The sequence below is a fragment of the Cavia porcellus genome, unplaced genomic scaffold (genome assembly GCF_034190915.1).
Source record: "Cavia porcellus strain 051 isolate PalLab524CR breed Dunkin Hartley unplaced genomic scaffold, mCavPor4.1 scaffold_23, whole genome shotgun sequence".
In the NCBI taxonomy this organism is placed as follows: domain Eukaryota; kingdom Metazoa; phylum Chordata; class Mammalia; order Rodentia; family Caviidae; genus Cavia; species Cavia porcellus.
This window is the reverse complement of record NW_026947506.1, coordinates 57,259,935-57,274,364: the sequence shown is the minus strand read 5'-3', so window position 1 is coordinate 57,274,364 and position 14,430 is coordinate 57,259,935. Positions and strand designations below refer to the sequence as shown.

The window sequence follows — 14,430 nt, the reverse complement described above, 5'->3', positions numbered from 1 at the left end:
GTTGTTGTATGGGATTGTTTTACACATTGTAGTCCATCTACACCCTTAAGAACTAACAATGTCTTCCAGTTATTGTAGCAGCCAAAGGCACTCCCATAAACTTCTCAAACTTCTTTTAGAGGTTATCCTCTAATGAGAACCACCTCTTACATGATTTTGACTTCTCTCTCTCTCTCCAAATATACATAGATAGATGGGTAGATAGATTGATTGATTGATTGGCATTTTTGGAATATACTTTTGAAAATCTACAGAAATGTATAATTTTCTTGTTAGATTAATTTCCAGGTATTACATGATTTTAGTAGAGGGGGCTGTTTTCTCATTTTCTTTGTGTGTGTGTGTGTGTGTGTGTGTTGCTGGGGATGTGGCTTTGGGCCTCGAGCATGCTAGGCAAGCGTTCTGTCACTGACTCCGTCCCCAGCTGATTGTTAATGTGTAGCAAAGCGAGTGTAGTTTATTTTTTTTTCTTTATTTGGACACCTTATTTAGCTCTCTTACAGCTCTGCTATTTCTTCAGCTAGGTTTTTTAAAAAATGTTTTTCAGCTAGAAAATCATTTTTTTTGCAGACGATGGTTTTCCTTTTCCTTTTGTTGCGTCTTTTCCAGAGGTATAGTAAACAGTGCCTGTTTCACAGGTACCTTTCTGGGGGTGAGGCAAAGCTGTACATTGTTTAATTCTTTGACAGTTTTATTTTATAGTTGGGGTTTATTTTACTGCGCTCCAGTAATTCATGTTTTTTCATAATATCTATTTTGTTAATTTTTTACTTGTTCTTATTTTTTGTGCCTTTACACAGAATAACCTTTCTTCCCATGCTCCAGTTTGGGGATGGCGAACCTTTTAGATCTCTTAGTGACAACAGCCCTCTGTGGCACATGTGCTGTAGGTTCACTGCACAGGCTTCTCTTCCCCAAGACCCCGGAAGGGTAACCATTATTACTGTCTTCTCGACAGAGCATCTTTAGGCATAAGTAAAAATGAGTACATATGTTATTCTTCCCCAAAGGCTGTAATGTATGCTATGGGTTACAGATATGGCGTTTGTTTTGACATCTTCTCTTGTGTGGATGTACCAAATGTATGGAACCATTCCCCTGGTAATCTCATTTGGGTTATTTGCAAACCAGCAGTTCAAACCATCGTCTTATTTCCTTGTGTCTGTAGACTGAATCTTCACATACCAGGACAAAGGAACTGTATTTAAGGAGTTTATGTTTTGTTTGCTAAATGTTGCCAAATTGCCCTCCAGAGGTTGATGTAGGGTTTACTTTCCACTGGTAAAATACTAAATAGGGCACATTTCCCCAAGGAATTCGTATCCAACTCAAGTAAGTCCATCTTAGATTTTTTTAACATGTAGTGAGTCATTTATTGTTTTATATTTTACATACAGTGAATGTACCTTCTTTATGTTAGGAATGTAGTATGCTTTTTCATATCCCAGGTAGAGAGAGAGCCTTTGTAAGCTCAGGAAATATAATGAATATAGTGTTTAAATACAGCTAGCCACTTTGCACATTATTTTTCTATCTTAGCAAATTTCATCTTTGACAAACTTAAGAGTACATAGGATAACACTAAATGACTTTTTAAAAATGTATTTTTGCAAATTTTGGAAAAGCACATTGAAACAAACTGTCAAGGTAGAAAAACCTACACTGGGGAAATACATTTATGGAATAATTGAGAAGAGGAGGAATTGCATTTCTGACTAGCCTCAAAGATGCAAGATGCCTAATTCATGCACAAAGACATATTGTATAAATGGGGGGTCCTAAAGCTCTTTCAGCCTCTTGCTTACGGGTCCTCAGCCCTGGCCCTGCCTTCCTTATATTATAGGTTGTAGTCCCAGAGCACTGGTGGATGGACTGGTGGTTGTGTTCAGTGTAAGCTGAAGGCCAGTGTGCCAGCAGTTTTGTATAGCTTTTCTAGCACTTTATTCTGTCTGCTATGAGTAAATATTTTAACTGAGTCTTAAATGTGCACTAATTACCTTGTTTTTGGGTTAGAATTTTTGCTTTGTAGAGGTAGCACAGTGTAGACTGGAGAAAAGGCACTTGATAGGAACAGACTTAAACCTAGAAGTCTGTATTTCTAGGCTATCAGATGGTGAGATGACTCCCAGAAACCCTTTTGGTCATGTTTGAACACTCTGTGCTTCTGGGTTCCTTCAGTCCTTTACCACAAATTCAGTGTGGACTTTTGAGTTTTACATGGGAGGTTTGGCTTTCTCTATCTCATACCTTGTCACTGGTGGCAGTGACTGTCACAGTCTGGGTACCACTCCAAATGTTCTAGATGTATTTAGGTTGGGATTGAGATGATGGGGTCGAAAAGGAGCTGGCTTTCTCATCTCTTCTTGAGCCTGGGGCAGCAAGGCCATGTGTGCAGGACAATGCTACCTACAGTCGGAGCTCAGTAAAAAACAAGGAGACCGGCGGAGCCAAGCCACAGGTCTTTGCCTGTGTGTTTTGAATGCACTTTATTACTGGCACAAGTGAATTTAAACAGTGTTCTTTGGCAAAGAAGTCTTCTTTTTACATGAAGGAGAAGCAGTAATTGAACATTAAATTTTGGAGGGAATGTGACTATAAACATCACCAAAATAGAAGATTGATTGATTCCTTAGCACTTGGTCCAAACAAAACAGAGCATGTACACAAAACAGTGAAAATGTGTTCTTGCCACCGTGTCAAGCATAATCTAAATTAGCTGTCTGTGGCGAAGGAGTCCTCACTCGTGTGCATAGGCCTTCTCCTCCCTCTTCCCATTTTGTGCTCGTAGGGTTTCTGTGCTGTTGGTGCGTTGCATTCCAGACAGATCCCTGCATGTGTGAAGCACACAGTTCTCAGGGTGTTCTATAATGGCTTTGTTATGTCCTGGAGGACATTTTTGCCAAGAAAACTTCGGGAGATTTGTAAAAGGTGAGAGAAAAAGACAGGAATCTCCTGTGCAGCCCAGGTCTCACCTCTGGCAGGCAGGCTCTGCCAACACATCCTGGAGCTCATGACATCTTGGAGCACCACAGTTATAAACTAAAGCTTGGGGAACCCCCAGCATGTAAGCTTTTATCAGGAGCAAAAGTCTTCCTCAAAACCACAATGGACAGAAATGAGCAGGATGTCGTAAGTCCAGGGTCACTCGCCATGGGGCCTCGCGGGATGCTGGGTACCTGAAAGAAGCCAAGGCAACAGCTGGCTTTCTATTCTGTTGGCATTATTTCCAGGCTGCTCACTGAGACTTAACGTTAGCCAAGTTTATGTGAACCAGAAATGTGCTTTGCTTATAAATGCAAGGCTAATTTCTGCCTTTGTGCACATTGCTGGTTTGAACTGTTTTACCAAAAGAACATTGCAAATAGTAGATTACTTTGATGCAAATTCCAGGGATGGAAAATGACTAACAAGTGTATATACACTAGAGTACACAGACAGAAATAAACACAACCGGTATGAACGTCACATACTTTCCACACAAACGTGGGGAGATACACAAGTTCATGCCCAGTGTAGTTCATTTAGGAATGCCTGAGAGATACCCTCGTGTCAGAGAATATTGTAAGTTAAACTCTTCCTATTGCTCAACTGTGCAGTAATAAAAGAAAAAAGATGTATCTTTTTAGCACAAAAATATAGAAGAGGTATTTTTCTCCAGATGTATACAAAAACCCTGCTCATTGGGGCTATTTCTTTATACTCAACTCCATATTGACCTTTCATTATTCTGCTTGAAAATCGTATGGAATTTGGGCTATGGGATAATCATAGATACCTTTGTACTAGATGTGACATGACCTTTAGCAGTAAGCACACTGTGTAGCTTTTTAATTCATATAGGAACATCTGTTTCTGTATTTTTTCAGAATTGAAGATGTTTGCTTAAATTTTGCATTCAGTTTTAATCTCAGCATGCAGTATCCCATACCTGTTGATCTCAGGTGGATGGAGACCCCCATCTGGTTAAAGAAGAATCCCTTAAAAGAGCTAGGGCATGTGGTTGACGGTAAATTTGATTTACATTCTTGTCTGCACCTTGACCTCAGATATTGGTGAGACGGTCGGTAGGAGCTAGGAGGCCTAGCTTCTGACTTCTAAACAAAACTTGTTTCTGTAAATGTCAAGTGTGCCTTCTTGGCCAAAATGCAAAGAGGAAGGAGAAAGAAGGGCAAGCAAACATCTGTATGTTGTTAAGTAACATTGCTTCATTTGCTTTTGAAAATATTTCTCTTTTATATATTCAAGAACTATTTGTTTTAAAAGGGAAAAATCTATTTGTCGGCTGTTGTTTCCTCACTGCTGCATAAAAGCCTAGGAGGAGATTAAGGAACACATTCAGTTTGGGACTCACGGTGGCCCCCATGGTGTCATCACTCCTGCCAGGGACAAAGGCTGCTCTCCATCTTTCCTGTCTCCGTCTCCCATTGTCCCTGCTTACAGGGACCCCAGCTCACAGGCCTGCACAAGGGGAAGACAGGGCAGGAAGCCGGAGCACGATGTTGGGGCCCCGTGGCACAGCCTTGCAGGGTGCTTCTCCCTTCGTGTCATACCCTAGTGTCATTGTCTGTGGTTTTCTCTTTGCTCTCCTCATACAGATCCAGAGTTAGGTGTCGGCACACTGCCTGAACATGACAGCCAGGATGCCGGGCCGATTGTTCCCAAGATATCAGGTCTAGAGAGGAGCCAGGAGAAGAGCCAGGACTGTTGCAAAGAGCAGATCTTTGAGCCCGTGGTGCTTAAAGACCCCTGTCCTCAGGTCCCCCAGCCGCTACCCCAGCCACCCGTGGAGCCGCAGGTCCGAGCTCCTTCTCCAGATCCTAACTTGGTGCCGCGCACGGAGGCCCCCACCCAGCCACCCCCTCCAAGTACTCAGCCGCCACAGGGCCCCCCAGAGGCCCAGCTGCAGCCCGCCCCGCAGCCTCAGGTGCAGCGGCCACCGCGGCCACAGTCCCCCACGCAGCTGCTTCACCAGGGCCTCCCGGCGGTGCAGGCCCACCCAGCGTCCCAGAGTCTCTCCCAGCCACTATCCGCCTACAACAGCAGCAGCTTGAGCCTCAACAGTCTCAGGTGAGTCCCGGTCGTTTGCCCACTGCCTGAGGATGGGTGCACCCAGGAGCATCATGTTGCCTTGTCTAGGCCTGGCCTCATGTTGTCTCTGAGTTGGGTGAGACACGGGTCTCTCAGGAAAGGCCGTGCTGGGGTGGACAGTGAGGACTGAAGGCAGGAGGAGAAGGCTTAAGAAATAGGTCCTTGCCTGTGCCCAGAGCCAGGGGTGGTGAGAACGGTGAGAGACGCTCACAATGGCGTCGCTTTGCCTCCAAGGGAGGGAGTTGGAAGGACAGTCTCATCTGTGCAGTTCTGGAAGGTTGGCACCCTAGGACTGTTATGGTTTGGGGTTGTTTCACTGGGATTGTCTGTTCCTGTGCAGGCCAGAGAGATTGAGAAGAAATCAGGGAGGGAAGAAATGGGTGCCCGCAGTGTGAGGCAGGCTCCCTGTCTCTCTGGTCTTTGTCAGGTTAAGCAGCAGCCTCAGGGGAAATGGTGGAGGGAAGAGGCAGGAAGCAATCCCTCTTGTCCCTGGGCTTATAATTCTAACCCCGCAGGTCTCCTGAGGCTTTGTATCTTTGTTATTGTTTTCCTTTTGGAAACTTGGTGACTTGGGCGGCTCAGGGACTTGCTTTTTCCTGTCTGGGACAGGTGCACAGTAGCCTTAGAGAGACAGGGTTCTTCCCCAAGGGGCCAGGCCATCTCCTACTCCTGTGCCGTTCCCACCATTCCCCTGGCCTCTACATGACAGGGTGGCAGGAGGATCAGGTACCGGGCTTCACCTCTCCCTTGTGTTTCTTTCTTGACAGTGCAGCAGTGGGCAGGGTGAGTGCAGAACCTCAACTCTGCCACTTTAAAAGAGACGGGGCTGGTGGAGGAGGCAGGGAGGGGTGGCGGTGAGAATCAGGCGCAGAAGGGGAGAAGCCCTGAGCGCCAAGCGCAACCAGCTGTCCCACACCAGGACCTGCAGTTCTGGGGCAGTGGTTCCCCTGGCCATGATCCGGTAATGAGGAAAGAGCGTGCAGGAGCAGAGACTGCAGACAGCTGCTGTGCTGTACGCAGGGGGGGATCTGTAAAGAGGAAAGGGTGAGACAGGACAGCTGAAAAGGCAGGGAGATGAGTTTACCTTGAGAAAATCAATCACTCACCTCTTTTTGCTTTTTCTCTTTTCCTTATTCCAACAGCAGTAGCAGGAGCAGCACTCCAGCGAAGACTCAGCCCGCCCCGCCTCACATCTCCCACCACCCCTCTGCCTCCCCGTTCCCCCTCTCCCTGCCCAATCACAGCCCCCTACACAGCTTCACACCCACCCTCCAGCCCCCTGCGCACTCACATCACCCCAATATGTTTGCCCCTCCCACTGCTTTGCCTCCTCCACCACCACTGACATCAGGGAGTCTGCAGGTGCCCGGACACCCTGCCGGGAGCACTTACTCAGGTAGGAAGTGGGTGCTGCGCCTACCCACCTTTGCCCTCTGTCCCTTCCTAAGTAATCTTTACGCTATTTGTGTCCCTTGTTAAGTGACCTCTGTCTCTGATGGCTGAACTGTGTTTATGGACAGTTTTGTGCTCTCTTGGGTGTATTCTTGTAATCATCTTCTCATCATCTGTGGCCAGAGGTTCAGCAGAAATACAGCAGGTACTAACCTGGCACAGCTTGGTAAATGGTTGGTCAGAGTCACAGCACTCTTCCAGCCAAGCTTGCCCCTGGGTGGGAAATCCCAGAATGCTGTGTGCCTTGTGCTCAGCCAGAGCAGTAACAGCTTTTCCAGGACCATATCCACTTCACTGCAGGATTTCAGGTTACATCCTGGTCTAAGAGGCTTGTTTCCATTGACTGACCTTCTGCCTTCCTTCTTGGGAGGAGGAGATGCACCTTCTGCGACAGTACAGTCTAGAGTTTAAAGAACAGACTTACTGTTAGATTTGGGGTCCTCTTCTCATCTGCATTAATCAGCCCAAGGTCCCAGAGCTGATCCAGGATAGCCACATTGTGTCACACTCTGGAGCAGTAAGTGACCTGAAAAAGGGCATGAGACCTCCTGCCATGTTAACAGCTGCTGATGATTAGTGTGCCTAAGCACTTGACACTTAACCCTTCAGCAAACCCATGAGGTCAGCCAACTTACACACGGGAAACTGACTCAGGTAGAATATTTGCCATGCCAGGGGTCAGTCACTAGCAATAACAGAGCTGTTTAGCCTGGAGTCGGTTCACCCTGCATCACAGCCTCACCCCTGCCTCTCAGAGCTTTCCTGGCTCTCCCCTATAGCTCCCCAGCTGCTATGTCCTCGGCCCCGTGTCTTTCCACATGAAGGAAACAGCCATTGCTATGAAAGGTATTCATGGTCTCTGTCTCTTCTTTTCCAGAGCAAGACATCTTGCGCCAGGAACTGAACACACGTTTTTTGGCCTCTCAGAGTGCTGACCGCGGGGCCTCCCTGGGCCCTCCGCCCTACCTGCGGACAGAGTTCCACCAGCACCAACACCAGCACCAGCACACGCATCAGCACACACACCAGCACACCTTCACACCATTCCCCCACGCCATCCCGCCCACCGCCATCATGCCGACGCCAGCACCTCCCATGGTGCGTACCCCAGGCAGAAATGTGAGGATAAGTAGAGCACAACTCTTTTCTTTCTGCAGCACGCTGGGGTTGGCATGGGCATTGGGCCACAGGAGAGTGGATGGGGAGTGCCAGCTCTCTAGGGGGTCCTCGGGCCTCGCCTGACTTTGCAAGGGAGAAGGGCCTGTGTCCTACTTCACAAGCTCTAACTTCAGGGCCTGGCAGAGAAGCTTCATGGAAATAGTTGTATTTCGTACTGTGGGTGGATTTTATTCTAGATGATTCCAAAATAGTCACATCCGGTACTGGTAGTTAACCTCTCTTAAGTGTTGTTTAACATCCTTGGGAATACCAGGGCTCATATAAAAGGGTACCTGTACCACGTGCCAGCACACAAATGCTTACAGAATAGTGGGAGTAAGAAAGAGAGAAGGCAGAGAGACCTGTCAGGAGGCCTGGGCCACGCCAGATGCCATCTGCTTGTGCACATGGTTTCCCTAAGTCTACTGTGTTAGAGGCGTTTTGTTACATTTCATGACAGAGCCCTGCCCCAGCATCATGTTCTGTCTGCAAGTGGTCGGGAATGAAGTGGCCCTTAGGGATAGAGCTCAGTCTGTAGTAAGAGCTACCACTGGTGATGACCTGGTCTTATCTGGCAACACCTCAGTTACTTAGAACTTTCTATTTTTATTTTTTAACTTCTTTTTAGTACTGGGAACTGAATCTAGAACCTTCTACACGTTAGACAAGTGCTTTATCACTGAGCTACATCTCTATGCTTCTTCTAATTTCTGAGACAAGGTTTCTTTAAGTGACTCAGGCTGGCTTTGAAATTGCAGTCCTCCTGCTTCAGCCTCCTGAGTAGCTAGGATTTTAGGCTTAAGCCATCAGGCCTGGCTAATTAGGATTTTTGTTTTGAAAATTGGGAACTGTGAATAGTGGTATCATACTAGAACTGTATTCTGAGACAGAATTCTGTCTCAGTATTAGAAAATTTTATTGCTTAATTTTAAATATTTAAGTAATACTTAATATTTAATACAGTTGATTCTGAGGTAGTTTATGTAGGCATTGTTAGATGAGAATTTAATGGAGGAATTCTTGTGATATAACCTCACTTCGTCTCTATCCTTTCTCCCCCTGTTTTGTTCATCTTTTTTAAACATAGATTTTAGAGGGATGTTAAAGGTGAGGACTTACAGCCAAAACACTTTGCATAGGAAATCCTGTGTCTTTCGTTCCGGATGAACTGTACTTCTCAACAATCATATTTTTCAAGACCCCCTATTTTGGAAAAGCTTGCTGACCTATTTCAAAACGAAATAAACTCAGGGTTGTGACATTACTATTTAACAATGACAGCATACTTCTTTTCTGGTCAGAAGAAAGGCTCTAAGCCACAGCCCAGACTACCCTGTATTTGGCTGTAATGTGTTTCAGAAGACAGCTGAAGCCAATTTTTCTGCCAAAGTAAAGATGAAAATGGAGGGAATTCTCTGATAAATCAGACCAAATGCTTACTTCTCTTTTAGTTACCTGGTAATTGCCCATCTTCTCCAGTTTACATGCTTGTTCATTGTCAATCTCTAAATACAAAATAAGACTCCGTAGTATGTCCGGGACGCATGTGTACCTTACAAGTTTTCCCATTTCTGTTGGTTTGTAGTGAGGGTGACTTAGGAGCTCAAATGATTTCATGTACTGTAAGGTGATTGAGCAGGATGACAATGACACAGATGACAATGACAAAGTTGTTTAGGGTCACCTCCACTGATGCAGTGAACAAAAATGCAGATTGAGTAACTAGCTTTTGCTTTGATCCCTTTACAGTTTGACAAATACCCTACAAAAGTTGACCCATTCTACCGGCACAGTGTGAGTTGTATTACCATGCTACACATTCAATGTAACTGCCTCCGCGTTCTCATGCTCTTGCCACAGATCAGTAATGACTAGCAGCTTCCTTAATCATCTATGCAAGATTCCCATCGCACCTTGTCACTTTGGATGCTTGCTTTTGTGGCGTTTCGCTTTGGTAAAGATGCAGTATTATCTTCTGAATCAAAACATCATAAGCACACCCAAGACTCAAAGCAGGTGGCACTTGCTGGAGGTTGGGCCTCTGTCCTGCCAAGGGGGCGTCTGAGGAGTCATGATAGATCCGGGGGGTGAAGTCACAGCACTTCAGCCATCAGTTGAAACGCCATTACCACAGAGCTCCTGGAACTCAGCTTGAGTGTGTCCTCTATATACCAAACTCCTGATCTTTTTGATTCAACTTCAAATAGTAGATTTTTTCCCATTAAATATAGAGCCCTCTACAGCATGACCAATTATTGCTCTCCTGAGCTTATGCCCATTTGTTAATAAAAATATTAAAAGAATTAATTTAAAAACTGCTTAAAATTGAAAGCTATTTTTTTCTAAACTCGTTCCTTGTATAAAAAATTATTTCACTTTTTATTCATTCATTCCAGGAGTTAAATTGGTGCCAACCTGAGTTCAGTTACAAGACAGTTTCTCTTATACGAAAGATTTGAATATTCACCGTGATATTTTGATTATGGGGTGAATACTGCATCATTTTTATCTGAAAATTTGCAAGTTTCTTTGCTTTATAGTTTATATTTTTAAATTTTATTTTAAAGAGAAAAAAGATACAGAATTTCAAAAACAAGATAATAAGAAATTGACAATGGTTAGTGTATTGCATATTGTTATCTTCAAGATAGTTGTTCACATTACTAGATATAGGCATGCATAATTGATCAAATAATATAAACACAAACTTTTTTCAATGAACAAAGAGCAGTCAGTAATATAATTATCTTAGCTACCTTTTGTGTATATATATATTTTTCCTTTTCCCCTTCTTTTATCCTTTCCCCCATTATATTTTTAAGTAAAACCAGAGAAAAATAAGATTAATAGTTTCTTCGCATCCATGTTGAGTCACCATGTATAATTATTTTGCTTTGGTTTTTAGATAGCATTATCATTTCAGTCGAAATGCTACTAAATAGGTCAGCAAAGAGTAAATTCATTCATACTTTAAATGTAGAAAAGAGTGTAGCCCTTGGTCAAGACTGGAAAATATTAGAAATCAGTTGAGAATACTTTAAAGACATTCAGAACTAACACGAGGAAATACTCTTCAAGCGGAGTTAAGCATTTCAGCATCTTGTTTCCCACACATCCACCCCGTTTGTTTCCTCACTAGGATACTAAAAGAAAACTTTTTAAGTAAACTCTCGAATGCCTGCAGTCTTGTGTGAGTTTGCTCTGGGCCTGCCCATGAACACGCCATTCTGCCCTTTAAGCTTCATTTCCTGGTCAGGGAATAATTCTGGTGGACAGCTCAGCGTGCCCAGCAGGTGGTTCCAGTTCATTGGCAGCGCCTGTGTGCACTCATTCCACAGAGTCCTGGGTTTCAGATGGGGTACGTGCTCAGAGGCCTGGGCACCAGGAAGCTGGAGTTTTATGATTTAGGCATGTCAGGTTTTGAGACAAGAAGAGACTAGTCAGCTACATTTGTATTTTAAGATTTAAGTAACAGAATAAAGCAAAAGATAAGTGGTAAGAACATACAATTTTATTATAAATAGTAAAGGAAAAATGCCCACCTGGAGGCAGAGTAATAGAAATTTGAGTGTGTTTTAGTGTGGCATGTATTTAATTACTCTGCTTCATACAGTGTACTGTGGGAGAGTTATTTCGTATTATTAGTTAGAGCGGATAATATATGAAGTACTTAGTCTCCCCTGCTTTGGGGATTAGGACGTTTTAAGGGGAATTGAGATGCAATGCACTTAAGTATCTAAAACACAATTTTAGACTTAAAAGTAGTTGTAAATGAGGGCACTTGGCTTGCAATCTCTGTTTAAGTGGATTTAGTTCAATATCAATTAATCTAAAATATGTTGCCACATCATAATAAGGGAGCAAAATGAAATAAAGACCAATAGAAAAAGTCCATGCTCTGAAAACAGGATTGTGAGATGTGAATTTCAGTTGTTCTTAAAAATAGGCAACAAATGCACTTTAAGAAAAACATATTACTGTACTTTTGTAATATACTACACAGCCTTGAAGATGGTGTGTAATTTTTGTGTCCATATGGTGTTTTGATCAAAGAAAATGGAATCAGAATAGAACCTAGGGGCCAGGGAATATAACTCAGTGGCACAGCACTTGCCTGGCAAGCAGGAGGTCCTGAGTTCAATTCCTGGTACACACACACACACACAAAATCCCAGAATCTCACAAATTTTTAAAAGGAGAGAGAGGTGTCTGTTTGCATTGCCTTTTCCCCCTTAGTTATGTCCTTTGTAAGCTAATAATTTAAGAAAATTCACATTCTTCATGCAGAGCCATTCTTCAGAGCTTGCTTTGCTTATTAAGCAGCAGATCAGTGGTACCTCGGTTCATGAACTTAATTCATTCCATGATTCTGGAAAAGATAGTCATGTTTGAGTTCATGCGGGAAGGATGGCCACAATTGTATTCAAAAACAAAATTTTTCCAAATGCCTCTGTTTGCAAACAGAAGTGTTCATGAACCAAGTTACCACTGTATTCAAAACCAGCCATAAGAATTTGGGCTTCACACCTTAAAACAGAAAGGCTCTGAGTACCTGAAACTCCAGGAAACAAGATAGGGATTACCCAGGCTTAGCGTTAGTCATAGCAGAGAGTATTTCTATGCTTCTGTAATTCACCTTCTAGAGAATTTGCCAACTCCAATTAAGGTATATACTGAATCATTTTATTTTTCTCTTCCACAAATACTTGTCATCATACTAGATAAGAAAGTTAAATTGTCCTCTGGAACTGCCTCTTGTAGAACAACCTAATGAAGCAAGGATTGTGAATATGTTCTCATCTCCTCAAACTATTAAAAATCTAAAAGTACTAATTGAGTTTTAATGGCATAAAATCCTGGCATTCACAAAGACTTGCTTCTTCTTCGTACTTTTTTTATTCTTTTCTCTTTTTTTTTTTCTAATTAACTTGTAATTATCTAAGCCTCTTATTTGGCTCAGCTTCCCTCCTGTTTTTGATATGCATTAAAAGCTCCAACCATTTAGCACTTCTGTGCGATTTACCAATTAATAATTAGAAAAGCTCCCTTTCTCATGATGTCCTCATCTGGGACATCATTTGTTGGCTGATTGATTCTGAACTACTTTTAACTTTTTAAGTTAAACATTCATGGCACATCTGTGTGATCATTTCATTGTGGCTTCTTGGCTGATCGCATCAAACTGAGATTACTCGGCTTGCTAATGTCAGTGTCTTGCTATGGGAAGGGAATGTGAATGTATCACTTGCCTCCTACTAAAATGGTTTTTCTCCCTCTCCATCTTTGGCCACAGCTCTTCCATTCCTATCCTCCTGCAGTATCGGGCATCCCCCCCATGATCCCACCCACTGGCCCTTTTGGTTCACTACAAGGAGCATTTCAGCCCAAGGTAAGAACATCACAGTGAAGGCACACAGGTGTGTTTCTAAGGGAGTCGCCTGCCAGGCATGCAGGTGACTTCCATATCTTGCCTGCCCGATGCTAATGGTCACACCGAGAGACTATGGGGATGAGGGTGAGGATGTCTTTTTTTTTCAATCCATCTAGTATGAAACCTCAGCATATACTTTTTGTTTTGATCTATACTACCATGTAATCTCAGCTGCACTAAGATTTTCTCCACTCTGAAATATGCAGAATACATAGTAGACATATATTGTGGGGTTTTTTCAGTACTGTGACAGAAGCGTCTAGTCAGGAATCCCATGAACTGTCAGACACATGTGCACCGAAGTTGTCCTTGATTCTAATAGAAGGGAATTGGGGAACAGAAGTTCCCGAAGTAAAACCGTGTCCTGTGACTGGTGTGGGAAGATTCTGCCGCTTGTTCTCCCCCACCCTCTCACCAGCCCTGCTCTGAACAGGCGCTGCCTGCAGGCCCAGGGCAGCTGCCTGTGTTTTAATGCTGTGTGCCTCTCTGCTGGCGCCCCGCCTTCCACCCCTCACCGTGATCATACCTGCCAAGCTCAGGGCTCTGTCATCTGTTCCCAACATCTTGAGATGAAATTAGGTCCTTACTCTTTATAGCTAAGTTCTTGTGTCAAGGGGATACACTGCTCAGCTTGGGCTGTAGTTACCTCTGAAGGTCAGTAAGGAAGAATAATTTTCAGAATTATTTAAAATTCTATTTTGGTTCCTCTTTTACTTTCATATAAAAAAGTAAAATGTACTTCTCCTACCAGTGACATGTTCAGCTTTTAAAACGAGATAGTTTACTGTGTGTGCTTTTCTTTTTTCCCCTCACCCTATTTCTAAGATAAACATGCATTTTGGGCCGGAATCTCCTAGGAGGAACACATATTGCATTTCCAAAGGCATGCTGCCTTAAAAGTAGAAATAGTGGAAGGAATTAGAAGGCATTGGGGTGGGATAGCTACACCTTCAAACTCACAAGCGTTAGCATGGAATTGCAGTTTATAGGTTGTATATATACATGGGTTTTTATGATGGCCATGGTAAAAGCCTTCTCCCACAAGATAAAATAATGGTAATTGTTAAACGCCTTCCTCCTAATCTACTCTTTACTACTCCCTCAGACCCTGGTCTGTCCCCTCTAGGCTGGGACAAATCTCTAGTGCATCCCCAAACAGACTGGTAGGTCATTTAATAAATTAGACTATTTCCCTTACTCAAAATTATCCAATCACACAGAAAACTACATCTGGGCAAGAAAGTGTCTCTCCTGGTGTTGAAATAGGCCTTTCCAGGCCATCTTCCTGATTGAATATGTAG

At 43.5% G+C, this 14,430-nt stretch overlaps 1 protein-coding gene across 11 annotated transcripts in view; it reads left to right on the top strand.

Moving 5' to 3' along the window:
• Positions 1-14,430, top strand: part of Auts2 (activator of transcription and developmental regulator AUTS2) — a 1,133,580-nt gene that overhangs the window by 1,100,956 nt on the left and 18,194 nt on the right. For 6 of the 11 annotated variants that reach the window (XM_063233592.1, XM_063233591.1, XM_063233588.1 and 3 more), the window contains 5 exons: positions 4,596-5,067; positions 6,231-6,484; positions 7,418-7,659; positions 9,448-9,492; positions 12,992-13,087. In XM_063233592.1, the coding sequence (XP_063089662.1) occupies positions 4,596-5,067; positions 6,231-6,484; positions 7,418-7,659; positions 9,448-9,492; positions 12,992-13,087 (1,109 nt within the window). The remainder of the gene's footprint in view (positions 1-4,595; positions 5,068-6,230; positions 6,485-7,417; positions 7,660-9,447; positions 9,493-12,991; positions 13,088-14,430) is intronic. The other 5 variants (XM_063233594.1, XM_063233593.1, XM_063233590.1 and 2 more) reach the window with 3 other exon arrangements.